This window comes from Nerophis lumbriciformis, linkage group LG14, assembly GCF_033978685.3.
Source record: "Nerophis lumbriciformis linkage group LG14, RoL_Nlum_v2.1, whole genome shotgun sequence".
In the NCBI taxonomy this organism is placed as follows: Eukaryota; Metazoa; Chordata; class Actinopteri; order Syngnathiformes; family Syngnathidae; genus Nerophis; species Nerophis lumbriciformis.
This window is the reverse complement of record NC_084561.2, coordinates 29,308,640-29,334,408: the sequence shown is the minus strand read 5'-3', so window position 1 is coordinate 29,334,408 and position 25,769 is coordinate 29,308,640. Positions and strand designations below refer to the sequence as shown.

Genomic DNA, 25,769 nt, shown 5'->3' with positions numbered 1-25,769 from the left:
TAGGGTGAGAAGCTCTGACATTCGGGGGGAGCTCAAAGTAAAGCCGCTGCTCCTCCACATCGAGAGGAGCCAGATGAGGGGGTTCGGGCATCTGGTCAGGATGCCACCCGAACGCCCCCCTAGGGAGGTGTTTAGGGCACGTCCGACCGGTAGGAGGCCACGGGGAAGACCCAGGACATGTTGGGAAGACTATGTCTCCCGGCTGGCCTGGGAACGCCCCGGGGGAAGAGCTGGACGAAGTGGCTGGGGAGAGGAAAGTCTGGGCTTCCCTGCTTAGGCTGCTGCCCCCGCGCCCCGACCTCGGATAAGCGGAAGAAGATGGATGTATGGATGGAATATATATATATATATATATATATATATATATATATATATATATTTTTTTTTTTCTGACCACAGCCTTACTTTAGTGGCAACATACAGTACTTGTTTGGGCAAATGAGAAATGATTCATGCCATTTTTGAAACAAATCATTTGTTTCTACGGTAAATATAAATTACAGTAAAATGTATTATATTCGTTCAACAAAGTGCAAATATAGAGTATTGTATGCGCCATTATACAGTATCATTGCTTTCGCAGGTCACCCTGTCAGAAGACTACCTTGAGTGTGTTGCTAAGCAACATGAGACTCTGCGGCCATTTGGAGATGTCCCACGGGACATGAAAGCAAAGCTTATACAGGCTTTTGTCACAGCCAGGTCATTTGTGCAGGGGCTGATCATCAGTGGGGAGGTCGTCAGAAAGGTCTCACAGGTGAGTGTGTGCTTGCATGTAGCGACACACAGAGTTGGCTTTATTGTACAAATATGAAGTGTCAAGACTTCTTTGTTGATTATCGCGATTTACAGTAGATTGTAAAGTATGTTGTTACCCCTAAAATAACAAATATAGGGCCTGATCTTCTGAAGGTTTGCATGTATTAGAACACGTGCAAATTTTGATAGTGCACGCAAAGATGATCTACTAAGACATTTTGTGTCTCTTAAATGAGCAAAATACAGAGTGCAATCAATTTAGCGTGTCTGCCTTAATATATTTGCAGAATATCGGCTGATTATTTGAATGCCCATAATACTGAGAAGAGGAGATGCAAATATAATCATTTAGTGCTCGCAATGTGATTTATCAAGACTGAAACTGTTTTGCGCCTGTATTTAGCATGTGTAAATTCTATAGGTTGCACACGCTATTTAGCGCATTTTATTTAGATCTTAGTACAAAACCCAAAACCAGTGAAGTTGGCACGTTGTGTAATTCGTAAATAAAAACAGAATACAACGATTTGCAAATTCTTTTCAACTTATATTCAATTGAATACACTGCAAAGACAAGATATTTAATGTTGGAACTGAGAAACTTAATTTTTGTTTGCAAATAATCATTAACTTAGAATTTAATGGCAGCAACACATTGTAAACAAGTTGGCACAGGGGCATTTGTATCACTGTGTTACATGGCCTTTCTTTCGAACAACCCTCAGTAAACGTTTGGGAACTGAGGAGACCAATTTTTGAAGTGGAATTCTTTCCCATTCTGGCTTGATGTACAGCTTAAGTTGTTCAACAGTCCGAGGTCTCCATTGTCATATTTTACGCTTTATATTGCGCCACACATTTTCAATGGGAGACAGGTCTGGACTACAGGCAGGCCAGTCTAGTACCCGCACTCTTTTACTATGAAGCCACGCTGTTGTAACATGTGGCTTGGCATGGTCTTGCTGAAATAAGCAGGGGCGTCCATGATAACGTTGCTTGGATGGCAACATATGTTGCTCCAAAACATGTATGTACCTTTCAGCATTATTGGTGCCTTCACAGATGTGTAAGTTACTCATGCCTTGGGCACTAATACACCCCCATACCATCACAGATGCTGGCTTTTAAACGTTGCGCCTATAACAATCCAAATGGTTCGTTTCCTCTTTGTTCCGGAGGACACGACGTCCACAGTTTCCAAAAACAATTTGAAATGTGGACTCGTCAGACCACAGAACACTTTTCCACTATGCATCAGTCCATCCTCGATGAGCTCGGGCCAAGCCAAGCCAGCGGCGTTTCTAGGGGTTGTTGATAAATGGCTTTCGCTTTGCATAGTAGAGCTTTAACTTGCACTTACAGATGTAACGACCAACTGTAGTTACTGATAATGGTTTTCTGAAGTGTTCCTGAGCCCATATGGGGATATCCTTTACACACTGATGTCGCTTTTTGATGCAGTACTGCCTGAGGGATCCAAGGTCACGGGCATTCAATGTTACGTGCAGTGATTTCTCCAGATCCTCCAAACCTTTTGATTATATTACAGACTGTAGATGGTGAAATCCCCAAATTCCTTGCAAAAGCTCGTTGACAAATGTTGTTCTTAAACTGTTCGACAATTAGCTCACGCATTTGTTCACAAAGTGGTGACCCTCGCCCCATACGTGTTTGTGAATGACTGAGCATTTCATGGAAGCTGCTTTTATACCCAATCATGGCACCCACCTGTTCCCAATTAGCCTGTTCACCTGTAGGGTGTTCCAAATAAGTGTTTGATGAGCATTCCTCAACTTATTCAGTCTTTTTACCACTTGTGCCAGCTTTTTTGAGACATGTTGCAGGCTTTAAATTCCAAATGAGCTAATATTTGCAAAAAATAACAACATTTTCCTGTTCGAACGTTAAGTATCTTGTCTTTGCAGTCTATTCAATTGAATATAGGTTGAAAAGGATTTGCAAATCATTGTATTTTGTTTTTATTTACGATTTACATAACGTGCCAACTTCACTGGTTTTGGGGTTTGTAGATCAGGCCCTTAATGTTTTACACTCATCACTACTACCTTGGAGTATGTAGGTTTAAATCTATAACCTACAAATAAATAATACAAAATTAACCCAAAGAGGCATAGAAACGTCAAATATAGCAATATTCACTAGGTTTTGTTAAGACACAGCCATTATTATTATATCTAAAGTGCTTTGATTTGTTGTGGCTTTTATCATTTTTGAAGTGTATTCATAATTAAAGGGGAACTGAACTTTTTTGAGAATTTTGTCCATCATTCACAATCCGTATGTAAGACAAGAACATATTTGTTTTTCTTTTTGTATGCATTCTAACTCGTAAATGATCGCTGGCAAAAGTCAGCTAACAATGGAGCATTTGGAAGTTGCTCTATTTCACCTATAAAGACCTTAAACACATCCAAAAACACCTCCATCAAGGTTTTATATGCACACTGTAAGTATATATGTAATGTAATAACAGACATATTCATAGTAACATGTAATATTTACGTATGTTGCTCATTTTAGTGTGTACCGTGGTGCATTCATTTCATAGACGCATCACGTCTTTTCCTTCAACAACAACACTGATTACTCATCATGAGATACAACAAACATAATAAAACATTACTTACTGTAAAATGTCTGCTTTCACTGAGATGCCGACTGATGTAGTGTTCAAAACGTCAAGGTGATATCCTGCTGGCCCCACTATGGACTGGACTCTCACACTATTATGCTAGATCCACTATGGACTGGACTCTCACACTATTATGCTAGATCCACTATGGACTGGACTCTCACACTATTATGCTAGATCCACTATGGACTGGACTCTCACACTATTATGCTAGATCCACTATGGACTGGAATCTCACACTATTATGCTAGATCTACTATGGACTGGACTCTCACACTATTATGCTAGATCCACTATGGACTGGACTCTCACACTATTATGCTAGATCCACTCAACGTCCATTGCACCAGTCGCCCAGTGGCTTGTGCAGCCCTTTGAGACACTCGTGATTTAGGGCTATATAAGTAAACTTTGATTGATTGATTGATAGATTGACAATCCTTGTGAAGGGTTAAAACAAAAAGGTGGGCGCAAAACTAGCGTGTTTTTGTTTTTCTTGCCATCTCCGGGTCAAGTCAAACTTTACCATCTTCTCTGTTTATGGCCACATGATTTATAATCTAGAATCAACTTTTACCAGCTCAGAAGCGAGAAAGCCTCTCATTGGCTGATGACGTCAATATAGCAGCATAAGCTGGTTACCTCTGTGTGATCAATGCGCCGCTAAAAGTAGGTCCTTAACGTTAGCGTTTATTAGGGATGTAAAAAAAAATGTGATTTTCAAATTAAACGTGATTCTTATTTGTTACGATGCGTAATCAATTCAAACAAATCAAAAATTGTTTTTTTTTTTTTAAGGATAGGCAAAATTCCCCCCAAAAAGTGCAGTTCAACTTTAAAGTTTTTAAGGAGGAACTATTATTAACTCCTAGTTACCCCTTGAGAGCTGTCAAAAGTATCCTAAGACAAAATAGTAAACTTCCAGTTGCTCAGGATGCTGTGTCATATAAACATTATTATGTTCTAACTGACATTCAGAATGTCTTTATTGTTTACCAGTAACGGGTAATCTAATTAATGACTATTTTAAGACAGAAAAATGTGGCGCGTTACTCTTGTATCTTCCCGACAGGGACACACATAGTCTCTCGCACAACTTTAATCTGACCTTACACAGTATCTCCAATGTAACACCTGATTCTTCACCATGAACACTCATACCAGGTGCGTTCATGGACATCCAGTTACAGTGCCTCCTTTAATGGTGCTTTACTTTTTTCCACATTTTGTTATGTTACAGCCTGGAATTTCCTTAAAATTTGACACACAATACCACTTTATGAAAATGTAAGAGTTTTTTTTTGTTTTTTTAATTTGCCAATTAATGAAAAATTAAATTAAAAAAACACATGTACATAAATATTAACAGCATTTGCTCAATACTTTATTTACAGTTACAGCCTCACGTCTTTCTGAATACAATGCCACAAGCTTGGCACACCTATCTTTGGGCTCTCTCTTTGCCCATTTCTCTTTGCAGCACCTCTCAAGGTCCATCAGATCAGATGGGAAGTGTTAGTTTTTATCCAGGATGTCTCTGTACATGGCTGCATTCATCTTAGTCTAGTCAGGGAGGTGACCAAGAACCCGATGGTCACTCTGTCAGAACTACAGCATTCCTATTTGGTGAGATGAGAACCTTCCAGAAGGACAACCATCTCTGCGGCAATCTGCCAATCAGGCCTGCATGGTATAGTGACCAGACGGAAGCCATTTCTTAGTTAAAGGTTTGTCAACTTAAAAGACTCTCAGAGCATGAGAAACAAAATTCTCTGGTCTTATGAGACAAAGCGCAAACTCTTTGGCATGAATGCCAGGCGTCATGTTTGGAGGAAACCAGGCACTGCTTACTGTGGTGGCAGCATCATGCTGTGGGGGTGTTTTTCAGCAGCAGGAACTGGCAGACTAGTCAGAATAAAGTTCAAGTTAAAGTACCACTGATAGTCACACACACACCAGGTGTGGTGAAATTACCCTCTGCATTTGACCCATCCCCTTGTTCCACCCCCTGGGAGGTGAAGGGAGCAGTGAGCAGCAGCGGTTGCCACGCTCAGGAATCATTTTGGTGATTTAATAATAGAGTAAAAGATGAATGCAGCAATGTACAGAGACATCCATCTTTTGGCATCGTATTCAAAAAGAAGTGAGGCTGTAATTGTAAACAAAGTATTGAGCAAAAGCTGTGAATACTTATGTACATGCGATTTTTTATTTAATTTAAAAAAAAAGTAGCAAATAATAAAAAAAAACATTTTTACATTTTAATAATGGGGTATTGTATGTCAAATTTTAAGGATGTATTCCGTTTTGGAACAGGGCTGTAGCATAAAAAGTGAAGCGCTGGGAATACTTTCCGGATGCGCTGTAAAACTGTCTTTTTCAGGATTGTGAATAACTTTAATCCTCATGAAACATTGCTCAATTACACACACACCAGATATTTGAAGGTTTTTAAAAAACAAATTAACTCTTTAATTACTGTACATGATAACTAATTACATTTATGAAAAAAAAACAATTGCATCACTAATATAATTACCTTTTTAACTAATTACTTTTTCAGAGTAATTTACCCACCACAGATTATTTTTATTTTGTACTGTACCCTACTTGTTTCTCACCCTTTTATTGTGGAATCAGAGCTGTGTATAGAGAGAGTAAGGCACACCCGGTTTTAGACCATCTCCTACATGATTGTTCAAAAGGCACTCACGGGCGCCATGACTGCTACCAAGGTTGAGCTGATGCTCTGTGTTTGTGGCGCTTCCGCGTTAGTTTTTCCATCCATTTTTTCTGCTTCTTCCAACGTGTAAAAATGCCCTGTTGTGCAGCATGAGGCTGCTCCACCCTCGAAAAGTGCGATTTTTTTTTTTACATTGCTTTCCTCGCAACCCGAATAGGAGACACCTATGGGAAGTGAAGGTTGGTCATCAACACTCGAGAGCCACCTATTACTGCATCTCGTGCCACATAAACAACACATCACAACGTCAGCATTATGTGCAATATACAACATAAAGTGGCAACAAACACTTCAATACTATAAAAAGCAAATATGTCAGGTTACCATATCTGAGTTATTGAGGAGAAATATGTGGAGAAGTCATAGTTTCTACGTAATTGTTGGTCGAAAGCTAATGAAGACTGCAAAATTATACATTGACGAAATAAAAGCATGTTTTAATGTGGGTTTATGAGATGGTGGATGTTTATAACAATGTATATACATATTATTTTTGGTTTAATTTGTCAGGAAATGTCCTTAGTAGCAAAGATGTTACTTTTGTCTATTCAAGGCGCTGTGGGTAAATGTTGCCCTCTACTGGTGAACCTGTGCTTATTTTGACATACTATATCATGTATCATATTATTAAGTGATATTGATCTCCCCCTTAGATGCTAACTGTGCCCTCATTTTCCCACAGGTTTCTCTGAGTCCAGAATGTGTGAAGGCCTTGATGAAGCTGGTTTACTGTCCCCATTGCCGCGGCCTTGCCTCTGTCAAACCATGTGCCAACTACTGCTCCAACGTCATGAAGGGCTGCCTGGCTAACCAAGCTGATCTGCATCCTGAATGGCAAAATCTTATTGGTAAACAACCGAAAAAATGGAAGATCTAGTAAACCCATTTGTTAAATGCTCTCTTCTGCTTAGATACCATGATCCGGGTGGCGTCCAGTTTCAGCACAGAGCCCAGCCTCGATGTGGTTCTCTCTGCCGTTCCTGCTCAAATCTTTGAAGCTGTCCACATACTACAGGAAAACTTTGACACCTACACAGCCAAAGTAAGAATACTTTCTCAGAATATGATACTATATCAGCCAAAAATTGTTTGTTCTTGCAGAAATGCCAACATGTGTCACTCGCTGGGACTTTGATGACTTCTAAGTCTTTATTTTGGCGCGGTCGACATGGATTAGAGATTGGATTTGACTTGAAATTTTGGCCATATTTTTGTGTCACAGAATGTTACACAGAATGATTTGGAGGATGATGTCACTTGATGAATACATTGCATTAGGACCAAGTATCACATGCAGTTAGTTACAGTTTTATGCAGAGTACCTGTACCTTGTCTTTCAAGGAGTTTCCAATCTGATTGGTCAATTACAATAATTATAAATAATAACAGTGTGGTTGTGTGTGTGTGTGTGTGTGTGTGTGTATATATATATGTATATATATATATATATATATATATATATATATATATATATATATATATATATATATGTGTTATTTAACTTAGATTCAAGTGTATGCCATTCATCAAATTCATTGTTTTGCTGTCTTCATTTTTGTCTCCAGTAAGTGAAAGTATGTGCCTGATTTGGCCACAGCAGAATATAACATTTCATAAGCCTCCATATATAAGCCCTTAAAACTTAAGTAACCGTGCATAAAATGTATGTATTTTCCTGTTTAACCTCTTAAAACAAACCGAAAGTCTAAACATTGCTTCATTTCAAATGCAAAATTAGAAAACAGTCTTACCACTGTCTAAATACTTTCAATCTTACGGTTGGTTCTAATGTAAAATATCATTAAGAGGTACAAATAAAACAAAACAATACAAAAAAAACTATATTGTGATTGTATGTTAGAAGAGGATCTTAAAAATAAAAGCACAATAAAAAAACAATGAATGACTCGATGGTGACATCTAGTGGCTAATCTTATATAATGCATGTTGTTGTCCATGAAGACTGTATATTTTCGCTGAAACACCAAGATCACATATAGTTCTAAGTTCTAATTAATTTATGTCATTTGAAATGTGTAGGTGTACCAAACATGTGGAACTCCAGGCGAACCCGGCACAGGGAGTCCTCCGCTTCACCAGCCAAAGAAAAAGAAGAGCGGCTCTCTGACCGCCTCAGAATACAAACCCTCTCCCACTGCAGGTCTCAGACTGGAGATGCAGGTGTGTGAATATAATGAATTTATTACTGAGCAAAGACAGCAACACTTGTTTCCATGTGGTTAGCTGGGCGCCTTTTGGGTGGTTATGAGTAGCTGAGAAAATGGATGGATGGATGGAGTTTGAATCTGGGCAGCACGGTGGAACAGGGGTTAGTGCATGTGCCTCACAATACGAAGGTCCTGAGTTCAATCACGGGCTCGGGATCTTTCTGTGTGGAATTTGCATGTTCTCCCCGTGACTGCCTGGGTTCCCTCTGGGTACTCCGGCTTCCTCCCACCTCCAAAAACATGCACCTGGGGATAGGTTGATTGGCAACACTAAATGGTCCCTAGTGTGTGAATGTGAGTGTGAATGTTGTCTGTCTATCTGTGTTGGCCCTGGGATGAGATGACGACTTGTCCAGGGTGTAACCCGCCTTCTGCCCGAATTCAGCTGAGATAGGCTCCAGTACCCCCTGCGACCCTGAAAGGGACAAGCGGTAGAAATGGATGGATGGATGGAGTTTGAATCTGACTTCAGATTCAGATTCAGAAGTACTTTATTAATTCCAGAGGGGAAATTAGATTTTCAGCACAATACCATTCAAGATCAGACAAACATTACAGGGAGACAGAAAAAGGATCGCTGACCGGTCAGCCAACTTCCGGCGCCCCTTACAAAAAAAAAGGTGAGAATCAGGTAAACGTTGGAGACGGGGGGAGGAGAGTAAACAAATATTCAATCAAAGGCTGGACTCCAGGGAGGGGGTCCAGACTCAGGCCAAGGGAAAAAAACTCATAGCCATAGCACACATAATCAAGTTACATATAATCAACAAAACTTGCAACAGAGGGAAGGGAGTGGGAGCTACGTAGGCCGCTTGCTGCTGTATAAGCGCTAGTCAGCCATCCATCACCCCCAAGGGCTTCAAGCGTCGAGAGCGTTGGATGGGGTCTGCGATGTGTGTGTGTGTGTGTGTGTGGCGTATATTTTTCGTGGATGCATGTGTGTGTGTGTGTAAGCCTGCAGCGTGTCTTTGTTCCGCAGCCTTGGTATGATTGCAGCCACCAGTCAGTACAAAATCAAAAACGACAGGTGTGAGACAAGAAGGGAGTTTGTTGCGTCTTTGCCGCACTGTCCTTCGGGAGAGTCTCGAAGCCAGAGAAATAGTCCAAGTTAGAATGTTTTGTATGCGAGTGAAAATAAAATTAGCTTTTCACTCTAGATTGTCCTGATCCTGCAGGGCAGACCGTCTAATTTTGTCCAAATCACAGCCCGCATCCTCCAATCATTTGTGGCAGCTTTGGGGTACTTTGAAGACTGCCAGCAACTTCCAATTTGTCGACAAACCACAGCAACACTTACTCCAATCAACAGATGTCCTGTTGTCATAATTCCGAATAGGTGGATATTTTCACGTCCTTGACCGAGAGGGTCGCCAAGCACGCGGCACTCCTTCTTCTCCCAAGAGTCCGTCGTGTGTCCAGCAACAACCGCTCCGTCAAGACAAGCAGGCTCCCCCAAACCCAAGATCTTGTCAATTTCGTTGAGAGGCAAGTTAATTAGTTCCAATGTTTAGATTTGGAGAGGAGTGCAAAAAGAGGCAACAAGAAAGTTAAGACAAGACAAGACAAAGAAGCAAGCAGGAGAGATAAGGGAGAGGAAAGGGAAGCGTCCGCCCTCGATGAGTGCCAGTGAGAAAGAACTTTCCACACAGAAAAATACCTTTCTGTGTTGAATTATCATTTTGTGTTTGTTTTTTGCCTCCCACAGTCTAAACACATGCATGTCAAAATTTCAAACATTCGATGTACACTTGAAAAACATGTAAATATATCAATGTTTTGGATTAAATTGAATGCATTTTAATAGATAAAACTTGATTAACTCTATCAGGGCAATCTCGTTGTGGCTACAGGAGCGTGGCCATCGGATAATTTGCATAATTGGCTATGATGCATGTATTTTTTTTTAAAGCTACAATGTTAAAGGCCTACTGAAACCCACTACTACCGACCACGCAGTCTGATAGTTTACATATCAATGATGAAATCTTAACATTGCAACACATACCAATACGGCCGGGTTAGTTTACTAAAGTGCAATTTTAAATTTTGCGCGACATATCCTGCTGAAAACGTCTCGGTATGATGACGTCAGCGCGTGACGTCGCGGATTGTGGAGGACATTTTGAGACAGCATGATGGCCAGCTATTAAGTCGTCTGTTTCATCGCAAAATTCCACAGTATTCTGGACATCTGTGTTGGTGAATCTTTTGCAATTTGTTCAATGAAGGAGGGAAGCGGTTTATTACGGCCGACTTAAGCAACACAAACACGGCCGGTGGTTCATTGTTTACATTCCCGAAAGATGACAGTCAATCTTTACCATTGGCCTGTGGAGAACTGGGACAACAGAGACTCTTACCAGGAGGACTTTGAGTTGGATGCGCAGACACGGTACCGTGAGTACCAGTGACGTGCGGTGAGGTTGATGGCTGGTGAGGCACTGACTTCATCACAGTCAGATTTACAAACATATGAACCCTAAAGAGTATCTTATTCACCATTTGATTGGCAGCAGTTAACGGGTTATGTTTAAAAGCTCATACCAGCATTCTTCCCTGCTTGGCACTCAGCATCAAGGGTTGGAATTGGGGGTTAAATCACCAAAAATGATTCCTGGGTGCGGCGCCGCTGCTGCCCACTGCTCCCCTCACCTCCCAGGGGGTGATCAATGGGATGGGTCAAATGCAGAGGACAAATTTCATTACACCTAGTGTGTGTGTGACAATCATTGGTACTTTAACTTAACTTTAACTTTACACAAACAAACTGTAGCACACAAAAAAGCACATTTAATAAAAAAAAAAGTTATTATGGTCTTACCTTTACTTAGAAATTAAGTCCATGCGCCGCAACTAAAGCCCTCACTTAAACTTTCCACGTGCAAGATTGAATCTATTTAAAAAAGTGTAACCGAGGGTTTATAAATGTCGCCTATACTGTATGAAACTACAAAATAACAAACACGGAGGCTCCAGTTCACACGAGGACCACTTTATTTACCTTCTTTCAAAAACCTCCGCAACGTGACATCACTTCCGCTCTTAGCGCCTTCAAAATAAGAGCTCAAGGCATATACTGTATAACAGCGCATAACAGGAACTTAACATCACAAAGAGGAAAGCCCATGAAAATAGGTTACAAAAGTTATTTAATAAGAAGCCAAAAAGTGCAAAAACAATCATGTTCGTGTTGAAGGAGTTGTGAATTAGGTACACCTGCAGTCTGCAAGTGTATATAATGTTGTGTCCCTGCAGTCATTCACAACTCCTCCAACACCAACATTATTGTTTTTGCACTTTTTGGCTTCTTATGAAATACATTTTTAAAATAGATTCAATCTTGCACGTGGAAAGTTTAAGTGTGGGCTTTAGTTGATATAACAATTCTACGGCGGGGGTGCAGGAGGCGAGCCTCACACAGTGCGTCTTTTGCAGCCGTTTTATGATCGCTCAGCACAAGAAATACTTTACACACATACAGTTGTTGACAAAATACACTGTACATTATATACCTCAGCTAACTAAACTATGGAAATGTATAATATAGTTCATATAGCAATACAGTCTCACTGCACAGCAGGCCAGCAGTTAGCCGAGTCATTGCGCAATCCATGTTGCAGCACTGAGTGACGTGCCTCAACTGGCTGCTGTTCACCGCACCGTCTCTTCTCAGTATTTGAACGGCAAATGTGAAAATTCAGCGATTTTGAATAAAAATAATCTAAAACTGGTGAAGTTAAATGGAAAATAACTTTATAGTATAATCACTGGATATATATAACAATTTAATATATATTTTTTCTTTTTAAATTTTTTTTCTTTCCATGATCCTCACCTGCCTCTAGTGACTGCACGTCACTGGTGAGTACGCATCCAAACATTTGATCGCTTGCCCGTACGTGCGTGCCGCTATGTGCATGTCACGTAAATAATTCAATGTATACACCCTGATGATTATCTTGTGTGATGACCAGAGGTGGGACCAAGTCATTGTTTTGCAAGTCACAAGTAAGTCTCAAGTCTTTGCCCTCAAGTCCGAGTCAAGTCCCGAGTCAAGACAGGCAAGCCCCGAGTCAAGTCCAAAGTCAAGACTGGAAAGTCTCAAGTCAAGTCCTAAGTCCTGCATTTTGAGTTTCGAGTCCTTTCAAGTCCTTTTAACCACAGACTAATATATTAACACAGATTGTGTATGCTTTTCAAACGCTGTATTTATTTATTAAAACAAGTGCATTTTAAATTGCAGGAAAGAAAATTGTGCTGACATTGCACTTTATAATAGCACTATTAACCAGTCATTTTAAACATTAACTCATTCCTTTACAGAACAAACACATTGAAAAATAAAGTGCAAATGTACTTATTTGTACAAAAGTGTTAACATTGAAAAAACATGACATATACGTGAACATAACAAAAAAGTTGTACTTTTTATATGTCAGGGCCCTATGCTGCATTGCATTTGCAAAAGACCAAATTAGCCAAGAGTCTGTCAGTCATTTGTGCACGATGGGGGCGTAGTATGATGCCACCATGGCTGAAAACTCGCTCCACTGGAGCACTGGAGGCAGGCACTGCCAAGACTCTCATGGCCTCTCGGAACAGTGAAGGAAGAGTCTTCATGTTCAATGCCCAGAACAAAAGGGGGGAGAGAGTTGTTTTGGGTTGGTGCACTACTTGTAAGTGTATCTTGTGTTTTTTATGTTGATTTAATTAAAAAAAGAAAAAAAAAAAATTTCTTGTGCGGCCCGATACCAATCGATCCACGGACCAGTACCGGGCCGCGGCCCGGTGGTTGGGGACCACTGAGGTAAACAACCAACAGTATGTCAGAAAGCTAGCTAAAACGGTACACATATTCATAATATAGTATACATTTTAACTGACCTTTATTTTACTATTTTTGTCTTTTTTTAGGTGGCTAAAATACGGTGCTGCTGACCGCCGTCTAACGTTACGTGTGATATATTGACTAACGTAACCCTGCTTAAAAAAAATCACTGAACAAAAAGTATGAATAAGGTAGTGAACTGCAACAGATTCCCGTGTTTGCAATAACGTTATAACGTTAGCAGTGAGTTTACAGCCTCACTGATTTAACTACAGCAAATAAAAGTCACGTTACTTAGCCAATACACGTTATCTTACATTCAAAACTTACCGCTCTTTGTGCAACTTCAAATGCCGGACGAAGTTGGAAGTTGTTGCCTCTCCATCAGTAATTTTCGAACCGCATGTGTTACATACTGCAAACCGTTTTGTGTTGACCACCTCGTAATTTTTATACCCAAACAAAATTATTTTAGGTATCATTTTTTGTTCACTGGCGTGTGGTTTGGACATGTCTTCTTCGTTGGTTGTCCTGCAATTTGATTGGATGAATGCTGTGTGATGAAAACAAAGTAGATCTAATTTGATTGGCTGTTGTACTGAGACCACACCAGCTGACACACGCAACGCTGATAGACAAGTACACAATGAAAAATACGGAGCGCTCCCGAATAACTTTTTCATCTTTGGGTTTTGGGGAAAGTAGCAAGTCATGTCAAGTCATGTCAATTCAAAAGGCTCAAGTCCAAGTGAAGTCACAAGTCATTGATGTTAAAGTCTAAGTCGAGTTGCAAGTCTTTTTACATTTTGTCAAGTCGAGTCTAAAGTCATCAAATTCATGACTCGAGTCTGACTCGAGTCCAAGTCATGTGACTCGAGTCCACACCTCTGGTGATGACTCTATTATGATGATAGTATGTATGATAGTATATATCTGTATCATGAATCAATGTGGACCCCGACTTAAACAAGTTGAAAAACTTATTCGGGTGTTACCATTTAGTGGTCAATTGTACGGAATATGTACTTCAATGTGCAACCTACTAATAAAAGTCTCAAAAAGTCTCACGTACGTAACTTTGGGGACTTTGGGGAAATATATGTGCTGTATGAACTTTGGGGAGGTGAACGGTACTTTGGGCTGTGGGATTGAGTGTGTTGTGCAGATGTTTGAGTTGTATTGGCGGGTTATATGGACGGGAGGGGGGATGTGTTTGTTATGCGGTATTAATTTGTGGCATATTAAATATAAGCCTGGTTGTGTTGTGGCTAATAGAGTATAAATAAAGTTGATTTGATTTGATTTGATAAATATATGTCTTGTGTTTATTTACTGTTTTAGTCATTCCCAGCTGAATATCAGGTCCCACCCGCCTCTCACAGCGTCTTCCCTATCTGAATTGCTCCCACTGCCCTCTAGTCCTTCACTCTCACTTTCCTCATCCACGAATCTTTCATCCTCGCTCAAATTAATGGGGAAATCGTAGCTTTCTCGGTCCAAATCGCTCTCGCTGCTGGTGGCCATGATTGTAAATAATGTGCGGATGTGAGGAGCTCCACAACCTGTGACGTCACGCTACTCGTCTGCTACTTCCGGTACAGGCAAGGCATTTTTATCAGCGACCAAATGTTGCAAACTTTATCGTCGATGTTCTCTACTAAATCTTTTCAGCAAAAATATGGCAATATCGCGAAATGATCAAGTATGACACATAGAATGGACCTGCTATCCCCGTTTGAATAAGAAAATCGCATTTCAGTAGGCCTTTAAATTATATTTAAAGAGACAGCTGATAGTTATTAGTATCCACATATCTTGTTCTTGTTACATTATGTGGTTTTGCTCTATATTGTAATTATTGCTATTAAGGTTGTGTGATGTAGACAATATACGATGTAAATTATTTTAAATATGGCTGATGATAGAGCTTCAAATACTATTGTCCTGTCGTGATGAGTCAGGTTGATGACACATTCTCGCTGTGTCCTGCAATTTGACAACAACAAGCTGCAACGAACGCATCCTCAACGCAGTCTAAGCTAGCAACTAACATCCCTCCACAGTGCCATCTCGCCCCCATGGATGAAATTGTACTCTCTTTCTTAAAGTAACATTATCACTCGACACACAGTAGTAGGAAACAATAAGCCATGGTAACTGCTAAGCTAGAGCTCTTGAACGTAAACGGGTGGGCGACCCGTTACAAATAACGACAGCAATTATTCCAGGTATAGTATAAGTATATGGTTGATGCTGCAGGGACTTCATCGATATTTTTTATTATTGCATTTTTGTCGTTTTTGTTATTATTTACATACTTAAGAAATATATTCCTGGGCATACAGGAGCAGGACTGTAAGGTCCAAATCCAACGGATTTAAATATGAGCAAATATTATTATATTATTATTATAATATTATATTTCTTTTTACAGTAGTTATTTTGCACTGTTGACTTTATTTTACTCCAAATATTGTATGGAAAAGTGAACTATTAAACAATTGTAATATTTAATTGATATTGTTCCATGCCATCTTGTGTTTTTGTCTGGTCATAACAAAAATGTTCTTGAGTATTTGAAGTACTAGTGTAAGCATTATTATGGCCAATACTGCCTCTGTAAGTACTCGGTATTGGATCCCACATTTGTTATTCCCAAAACTAATAAAAAGCAGCCAAACATACTTATTAAATTTTTACAGGAGTGTAGATGGAATCGTGTTAAAACAGATATTAACAGTAAATTAACAAGTCGATTAACAATAGTTTTGAGATAATAATACAACTGGAAATTACGCAATATGTTAACTGCATGCAAATTAGAAGCTTTTATTGCCTGTTTTGAAATGGTTCTGTTATAATTTATATGGCAAATGATATATTGTGATTTATGTCGTTATATCAGGAGGCATGGAGCCATTAAACCATACAGGATAAAGGCTGGCTCTTTTATTGCTAGCTTCGTGCTAGCATATATTCGACGATCCTATTGACAGGCTAACGGAAATTAGTATCAAAGTCTGTGGAAACGCTAACCTTGTACTACTAAGCCAGTCTGCTACTCAGTACTATGTGCTGGCTAACTACAGAAGCCTAAAAATATATTTTTTTAAACAAATAATGTAAAACAATGTTATGTCGATCATGACTGCCAGGAGATGGTAGCACATATACCTTCCTGTATCAATTCCTCCCCTCCATTTTCTGGGCGGGTGATGATGAATATATGTATTGTATTTTTTACATGTATGGTTATATTGCTCATACTATAAATATATGCATTTCATTATGGTGTCATTCTCAGGTGTCAGATCTCTCCAGTAAATTAAGGGAGATGAGGCAGTACTGGCTGCAACTTCCTGCAGCACTTTGCAGTAAATTGGCAGCAGGCGGCGCCAATCAAGACAAATGCTGGAATGGAATGACCAAGGCCAGGTGAGAAAGGCACATGTTCTTAGAATATTGTTTGTTCAACTTTAATTTGGCATATCCTTTTCCAGCATAAAACCATTTTCTGCTAAAACACTTTTGCATGTATTTCAGCCCATCTTATGTACACAAACACACACACACACAAGCACACACACACTAACACACACACACATTATTGTGTTTCTTACCTTCTTGAGACTTCTGAAAAATGCCTACCTCTTCAGGACCACCCTTTCTAGATACATAAAAATTTGTATTTAAAGTACCAATGATTGTCACACACACACTAGGTGTGGTGAAATTTGTCCTCTGCATTTGACCTATCCCCTTTGATCACCCCCCTGGGAGGTGAGGGGAGCAGTGAGCAGCAGTGGTGCCGCGCCCGGGAATCATTTTTGGTGATTTAACCCCCAATTCCAACCCTTGATGCTGAGTGCCAAGCAGGGAGGTAATTGGTCCCATTTTTATAGTCTTTGGTATGACTCGGCCGGGGTTTGAACTCACAACCTACCGATCTCAGGGCGGACACTCTAACCACTAGGCCACTGAGTAGGTAGGTATTCACAACATTAATAATATATACATACTATGCAAACATAAAAAAGCTTGTTGTGAAAAATTAGTTGGAATTTCACAAGAAAAAGGTCACAGTTTCACAAGAAAAACTTAGAATTTTGGCAGTATAATAATAAAAGTCGTCATTTTACTCAATGCAAGTCCAAATTTTACAATAAAAACTGAACATTTGTGCAATATTATGAAAAGAGTCGTAATTTTACTCGACAAAAGTCACAATTGTATAACAAAAATAAAAAAGTTTGGCAATATTATAATAATAATCAGAATTTTACCTGGCAAAATTATGACAAAAGTCACTCAAAAAATGTCACTATTTTACGAGAACAACAAAAAAATTGGCAATATTGTGATAAAAGTCAGCATTTTATATGACAAATGTCACAATTTTTCAGTAAAAATGTGTAATTTTACATTAAAAAAAAGTAGTAATTTTATGAGAAAATATTGCAATATTACAGAAACAGAAAGAATATGATAAATTGTTCCCAATTTTATAAGAAAAAAGTAGACACGTGAGAAAAACACTGCTTTTAGTAAAAAAAATGTTTGTTGAATTTTTTGTTGGTAATTGGTTTTTAATCTTCATTATTTACTTCAAGTTATTACAGTATGTCTCTATATACATATTTATGTTATGTCTTTTATTAATTTTGGCCATAGGGGGCGCATTTCAATTCCTTACACACACTTGTTATTACATACGTTGGCCAGAGGGGGAACACTTCAAATTTTTACACACACACTTGTTCTTTCATATGTTGGCCAGAGGGAGAGCACTTTTAAAACTGACACACAGTCAATGTGAAAAATCCCTCCTTTTTGGGACCACCCAAATTTTGATAGATTTCACCACCAGTGGTGCAAATGAGACATTCTCTAATTGGATGCAATGTTTTTTTGTATTGGGACCATGATTTCGGTCCTAACTTGTTCACCGGTCCTCCATATGGAAGGTACTTTTCCTTGTTGATGTCTCAAGAAGGGTAGAAATACAAGAACACACACACACACACACACACACACACACACACACACACACACACACACACACACACACACACACACACACACACACACACACACATAATACATGCGTAGTGTTATTTTTGTTGACTATTAATTTTTGTCTTTGTCATCGTCAACAACCTATTTTTAACTGACTAAAATAAGACTAATCAAAACAAATGATGAAGACGATGACCAAATCAACTGACAGTTTTGTCTATAAATAAAAATGAGACTAAAATGTTGACAGAAATGTAACCCAATCATGTTTAATTTTGCCTTGTACATGGGTGGGACAAGTTTGGATTATATCCAATCAGGGACGAGGGAGATCCAATCAGATGCTTTTCATAAAAGTATACGTTTTTTTCTTTGTGGGATAAGAGAGCTATTTATGGGGAATTAGGACTTTTCGCCACCAAAATATACTGTATGTGTACACCTGGGAGAGAGTGAAGAGGACACATTTCACTTTTGACAGTATGACGCCATCAACTGGTGAGTCATTGTGACAACACAACTGTCGGTTGGCCAGGCACAGCACTAATACTACTTTACTGTTACTGTATGAACTATTGGTATGACAGAGGAGCACAGATGACAATAGGTTGTCAAGTGAATTTTGAACGGAATTAAACAAAGTGTTGGGCCACCATACCAACATGGTCACTGTGCAATAAACGTAGTGCGAACTATCTGAGTACGCAAGGGGCATAGATGTTACCATTTAATAGCAGATATGGATAAAAATCAAACTATGCAATGGGATCTATCCCTATACGTTATCACAACAAGTTTTGTTGTGTGATCCCAACGATTATCCGTCTGTCGCGTTCCCAGACATATCAAACTATCTGGTGCTCCAGACGTCATTCTACACGGCAATGCAGATAAAAACTTGGAAAAGCATGGAGGTCCACAACTTTTTTATGTGTGGCTGGGTCAAGGAAATTTGTACCAAGAGTCTCCAACCATGTTTGTTGCCTTGTTGTTGTTGCACGCGCCGTTTACGAGTACCGTATTTTTCGGAGTATAAGTCGCTCCGGAGTATAAGTCGCACCGGCCGAAAATGCATAATAAAGAAGGAAAAAAACACAAGTCGCACTGGAGTATAAGTCGCATTTTTTGGGGAAATTAATTTGATAAAACCCAAGACCAAGAATAGACATTTGAAAGGCAATTTAAAATAAATAAAGAATAGTGAACAACAGGCTGAATAAGTGTACGTTATATGAGGCATAAATAACCAAAGGAGAACGTGCCTGGTATGTTAACGTAACATATTATGGTAAGAGTCATTCAAATAACTATAACATAAAGAACATGCTATACGTTTACCAAACAATCTGTCACTCCTAATCGCTAAATCCGATGAAATCTTAAACGTCTAGTCTCTTTCGTGAATGAGCTAAATAATGTTATTTGATATTTTATGGTAATGTACTAATAGTTTCACACATAAGTCACTCCTGAGTATAAGCCGCACCCCCGGCCAAATTATGAAAAAAACTGCGATTTATAGTCCGAAAAATACGGTACGTGTGTTTTTCCCCGTATTTATCAAAATGCAACTATAGATCTCAACGTTGTGTATGTGCTGAAACTTAGTTTATGATTGCTGCCTTTGGTAAAAGATTAATAACTCGTGTGGGTTTTTCTGACATTTGATTTCTTTTAGACTCGCCGAGTTGGTGCTTTACCAAACTTGTAGCAAAAATGTGTTTTAAAAACTCCGAAACAAGATACAATACAAATAATATCAAGATAATACTTAAAATGGAAACTCTAAACGTTAAAGGTGTATTAAACGAACCTTTAAGGAAGTGATCACTAAAAACGGTGCGTTCTTCAACTTGATCTGCTTCCTTGGACTGGAGTGCGTGTCACTTTTCTTGTTGTTTGTCAAATCTTGCTCTCTTTCGCCCTTCTTGATTACCTCTTGAGTAATTCAGAGAAAACTTGTATCCTTTTTGCTTTTTGAATGCTTCCAACAGCCTAAAAGAAAGCAAGCATGGGGCATTTTTCTTCAAAGAAAGGCAAAATGCGACCCAGAACGCTATGACAACAGCTGGCCCACCACTTCAAACCTCGCATTATTAATGTGACGTCAGGTGAATACCATCCATAGTGGAGAACATATGGTGCAAAGAATGGCAAACAATGTTAACAAACTATATCATCAACTCTACTATATATGACAATGCTCTGTGATTTTTGGTAAGCTATGAAGCCGTACCGCTTGATGGATTGTACTGTGCTTCAACATACGAGTATTATTATGGTGTGTGTATAAGGTAAGACATATTATCTGGTGTTTTGTTTCGCAATATTATGCAAAAGCAATTTTCTTACCTTCTAGTACCTGTTGATCTGTATTTGGGATCTGCGTAAGTCCTGAAAAATTGTGCCCGTTCGCCTTTGTAGTCCGTGGCGATTCGTAGTCGATTAGCTTCTTCTTTTTCTCTGTCTTCTTGTTATGGGACATTCATCCTCCGCTGTTGCCATTTCTAATATAAAGTAGTGTAAAGTTCTTTATTATATCTGTCATGAAAGCGCTAAAACATACCGGTGTGGTGAGTTTACATTATTCACCCAAGAAACTTTAGTTATTAAGAAAGCTCCGGTCACACGGTTTTTCACAGGTTACATTTTCGGCCTTGTTGTTGTTTCCGGATGAGGAGATGTTGCTCTGTTATTGATTTAAGTATAGTCTCAATGTCATTAAAACAGTTAGCTCCGTCTTTTTACACTTCTTCCACCCCCGTCCTTGCATGCTACACCACTACAACAAAGATGACGGGGAGAAGACGCTGCGGAAGGTGAGCCACGTAAATAAGACCGCCCATAGGTGTAGCTCGGTTGGTAGAGCGGCCGTGCCAGTAACTTCAGGGTTGCAGGTTCGATCCCCGCTTCCGCCATCCCTGTCATTGCCGTTGTGTCCTTGGGCAAGACACTTTACCCACCTGCTCCCAGTGCCACCCACACTGGTTTAAAAATGTAACTTAGATATTGGGTTTCACTATGTAAAGCGCTTTGAGTCACTTGAGAAAAGCGCTATACAAATATAATTCACTTCACTTCACTTCACAAAACGGCGCATCCTGAAGCAACTGTCAGAAAGCGGCTTGAAGATGATCTGTAAAACATCATCTATGCAACATTTTGACCAAAGAACCACCATTACATGTTATGTAGACTACAAGGAAGTGTTTTCAATTTAGAAAAAAAAAAAAATATATGTCTCCTTTAATGTGCCCTAAAATCCGGTGCGCCTTATATATGACAAAAGCTCCAAAATAGACCATTCATTGGCAGTGCACCTTATAATCTGGTGCGCCCTATGGTCCGGAAAATACGGTACATTGAAATCTGCTGTCAAAATGAATACTTCTGCACACACATGTACACCACCCAATTTATGTGATCATTATTTACAAAGCAGAAACTGAGCATGTTAGAGATTTCAATACAAGAAATTCCAAAACCTGTATAAAAATCAGAACAAATTAAAATAATGGAAGTTGAAGTCTGGAAATGAAATCAACAGCTGAAATAGTAAAATAAGTGACTTCACACAAATAACATGACACAGTTTTGGAGTAGACGCAGCACTAATATCTGGTCTAATCGCATACTCGCAAAACAAATAGTACACAAAACAAAAGTAAGCTGGTGTGTTGGGAATGGTGTGACAATCAAAATTGAAGAAACTATCAGAAATTGTGTCTGCTCTGTTTCTCATTTCCCACGCTCTTTTAATTCCCATTCCTCTGTGCTCCTTAATAAAGGTACCTTCCTGAAGTGATGGGTGATGGCTTAGCCAGCCAGATCAACAATCCAGAGGTGGAACTTGACATCACCAAGCCAGATATGACAATCCGTCAACAGATCATGCAACTCAAAATTATGAGCAACAGACTAAAAAATGCTTTGGAAGGCAACGATGTGGATTTCCAGGATGCAAGTGAGTCATTTGTTTTTCTTCTCCAAAGAAGCTAATCTATCTATAGCTTTCACTGCGGAGGGATTGTGCCACCTTTACATATTGTGTAGTCCAACATAAAGCTGCTTTGCTTGTTTACACAGAACTTTTCCATACTTGCAAATTGATACAAAAGAATGTGTTAATTCCTTCACTGATCTGCCGTCCTAATTAAACAGACATACAATAATGTATCAAACTATTATGAAGAGGGCTAATTCATTGGTTCAATGGTCTGAACTTTAGGAAAACACCGTATCTTGAACCTTTCCGATCAGGGTTTTATGCTGCCGATTACCATTACGATCATTCATGAGTGAAAATGGCCGATACCAATACCGATAACATGGATTATTTGTTCATTTTTATATTTTTTGATATTGAGTCCTATTGACAGTTTAATAATATCAATACATTTAAACAAGTTCCTTATTCTATTTTATTACATATTGTTTGAGCAAAACAAAGTCAATAGTCCTTAATTACTAAACTCAATAAAAAAGACTCCTCAATGGTCTATAAAGTAATGTACTATACCTGGATTTGTACCCAAAACATTACATTCACCCATTCAGACACTGATTTCAGAAGCTGCCATGCAAGGCGCTAACACGACTAATCAGGAACAAGGATGAAGTGTCTTGCCCAAGGACCCAACAGCCATGACTCGGATGGCAGAAGCTGAAATCGAACCTGGAACCCTTAAGTTGCTGGCACGGACGCTCGACCATGCGCGCCAATCCGACCCCGCTACCTGTTTAAATCCTTTAGTTATTGCCTTTGAGGAAGTAAAAATATTGACTTGATCACTCTAGTATTGATCATATACTGACATATATAGGTATCAACACCAACAAAAGTTGTATTATTCTCTCTCTAGACTCTACGTGTTCATTTCCTTTCAATATCTGCTTATTTTCTGCTGTAACAGGGTTCCATCTACACTTTTTAAATTTTACTAAATACTTATTTATTGGTTAGAGAAACACGTGTTTAACTGTGAACATGCCTGCTCTGGGTATATAACATGTTAAGCCACATCCTCCAGTGATAACGTTACATGATCAAGATACAAAGAAATGCAGTTTATTTTCCGTAATGGAGGTGATTATTATTAACTTAGGGGAGCGTCTTCACACTGTGTATGGAGATACATAATTAGCTGCTAGCCACTTGTCAGCTGGGGGTCTAAAAATAAATACAGTGTTAGCCAAGAGAGGATCAGCGTTTGTGATCTGCATTAAAAAGCATTAATGGGCAAGGGCGATCACATACGAAAATCGGACGATACGATTGGTTGGCACATTCCTAATTATATAGAGGAACTTGGACGACCGTAAATACATTTGAAGATTTTTGCATTGACATTTTAACCTTGCTAGCACACTGGGATCCAAACTTGTGATTTACATAACTGAGGCGTTCTCCTAGGCACACCATCAAGTCCTCTCCTTTTTGGCAGTTACCGTATTTTTCGGACTATAAGTCGCACCGGCCGAAAATGCACATTAAAGAAGGAAAAAAAACATACAGTATATACGTCGCATTTTTGGGGGAAATTTATTTGATAAAATCCAACACCAAGAATAGACATTTGAAAGGCAATTTAAAATAAATAAAGAATAGTGAACAACAGGCTGAATAAGTGTACGTTATATGACGCATAAATAACCAACTGAGAACGTGCCTGGTATGTTAACGTAACATATTATGGCAAGAGTCATTCAAATAACTGTAACATATAGAACATGCTATACGTTTACCAAACAATCTGTCACTCCTGATCGCTAAATCCGATGAAATCTTCCTCCCCGGTGTTGCCTCTGGTATGCGCCCCGCTAGCGTCCTTTCTTTCTGCTGCTCGATTGTCGTTCTCTGCTGCATATTTCACTATATCCAGCTTGTAATCTGCAGTATATGATTTCCTTTTCGGTGCCATTTTAGTTCAGCCCTTCTCAGTTTTTATAAGTTACCGCCAATGTTGATGTGATCCATTTTAATAGCTCCGGCAGTAGTGTATAGCACAGGGGTCGGGAACCTTATTGGCTGAGAGAGCCATGAAAGCCAAATATTTTAAAATGCATTTCCGTGAGAGCTATATAATATTTTTTAACACTGAATACAACTAAATGCATGCATTTTTAAGTAAGACCAACATTTTTACAGTATAATAAGTCTCTTATTCTTTTTAATAACATTGTTTTTCTGAAGCTAACCAATAATAAATACAATTTCTCTTACCAATAATGCGACTTCTTGAACAGGTGCGGTAGAAAACAGATGGATGGAAAGGGACAAGCAGTAGAAAATGGATGGATGGATAGATTAAAATGCATGAGAATGTTTTATATTTTGAATGTTATTTTTAACACTGTGATTACCAGCGGAATTATTCATTACTTATCGTGGTAAGCAATGTCAGGTAAGATTCATCTGAGAGCCAGATGCAGTCATCAAAAGAGCCACAGCTGGCTCGAGAGCCATAGGTTCCCTACCCCTGATATAGCATATAGCAGTTAGCATACCATGACCCACAATGCACTTCTGCCATGACCCTCCCCCGCCATATTCTTATTGGTTGACGTGTGAGTGACGATTGCTGCCATTTGCTTTGTCTCTTACGCGAATGAGATAAATAATATTATTTGATATATTTTGCGGTAATGTGTTAATAATTTCACACATGAGTCGCTCCGGAGTATACGTCGCACCCACGGCCAAACTATGAAAAAAACTGCGACTTATAGTCCGAAAAATACGGTACACATTTTTTTCTGTAACGTGATTGATGTTACTAAAGTGTTGCTGCAGCTTGTTTACTTCCGATGCAGTCAGTAGTCATTTGTTCAACTGTTGTTACTCATACTATCAGTGTCCCTCAAGGTTCTATTTTAGGTCCTCTCTTTTTCCCCAGTTAAGATATTCAACCGGTGGCCCGCGAGTTCAGTTCAAAAAACTTGTAAGAGACTCGAATTTTTTCAGCAGATTCCTAAAAACACTAGAGCGCTGTCATAAAGAGGATTTTTGACTAGCTTTTTTCCAGAAGTTCTAAAAACAGCAAAGTGCTCCTGAAACTCTGACAAAATAAATACACCAAAAGTAAGTTAAAATGTTCAAGTACCAATGATTGTCACACACACACTAGGTGTGGCAAAATTATTCTCTGCATTTGACCCATCACCCTTGATCACCCCCTGGGAGGTGAGGGGAGCAGTGGGCAGCCCGCGCCCGGGAATCAATTTTGGTGATTTAACCCCCAATTCCAACCCTTGATGCTGAGTGCCAAGCAGGGAGGTAATGGGTCCCATTTTTAAAGTCTTTGGTATGACTCGGCCGGGGTTTGAACTCACATCCTACCGATCTCAGGGCGGACACTCTAACCACTAGGCCACTGAGTAGGTCAGGGGTGGGCAATTAATATTTACCGGGGGCCGCATGAGCAACTCGAGCACTGCTGGAGGGCCACACCGACAATATTTCAAATAAATTTTGCTCAAATTATTTTTGATATACCGAAAGATAAATAATAATAATAATAATATTTTCATTTAACCTAACTC

The 25,769-nt window shown here is 39.2% G+C and overlaps 1 protein-coding gene across 1 annotated transcript in view; it reads left to right on the top strand.

The window, feature by feature from the left end:
* The window catches only part of LOC133616419 (glypican-1-like), a 112,580-nt gene that overhangs the window by 81,286 nt on the left and 5,525 nt on the right, over window positions 1-25,769 (top strand). The window contains exons 6-11 of the mRNA XM_072914692.1: window positions 584-757; window positions 6,838-7,003; window positions 7,067-7,197; window positions 8,196-8,336; window positions 16,516-16,646; window positions 22,016-22,191. Of these exons, the coding sequence (XP_072770793.1) occupies window positions 584-757; window positions 6,838-7,003; window positions 7,067-7,197; window positions 8,196-8,336; window positions 16,516-16,646; window positions 22,016-22,191 (919 nt within the window). The remainder of the gene's footprint in view (window positions 1-583; window positions 758-6,837; window positions 7,004-7,066; window positions 7,198-8,195; window positions 8,337-16,515; window positions 16,647-22,015; window positions 22,192-25,769) is intronic.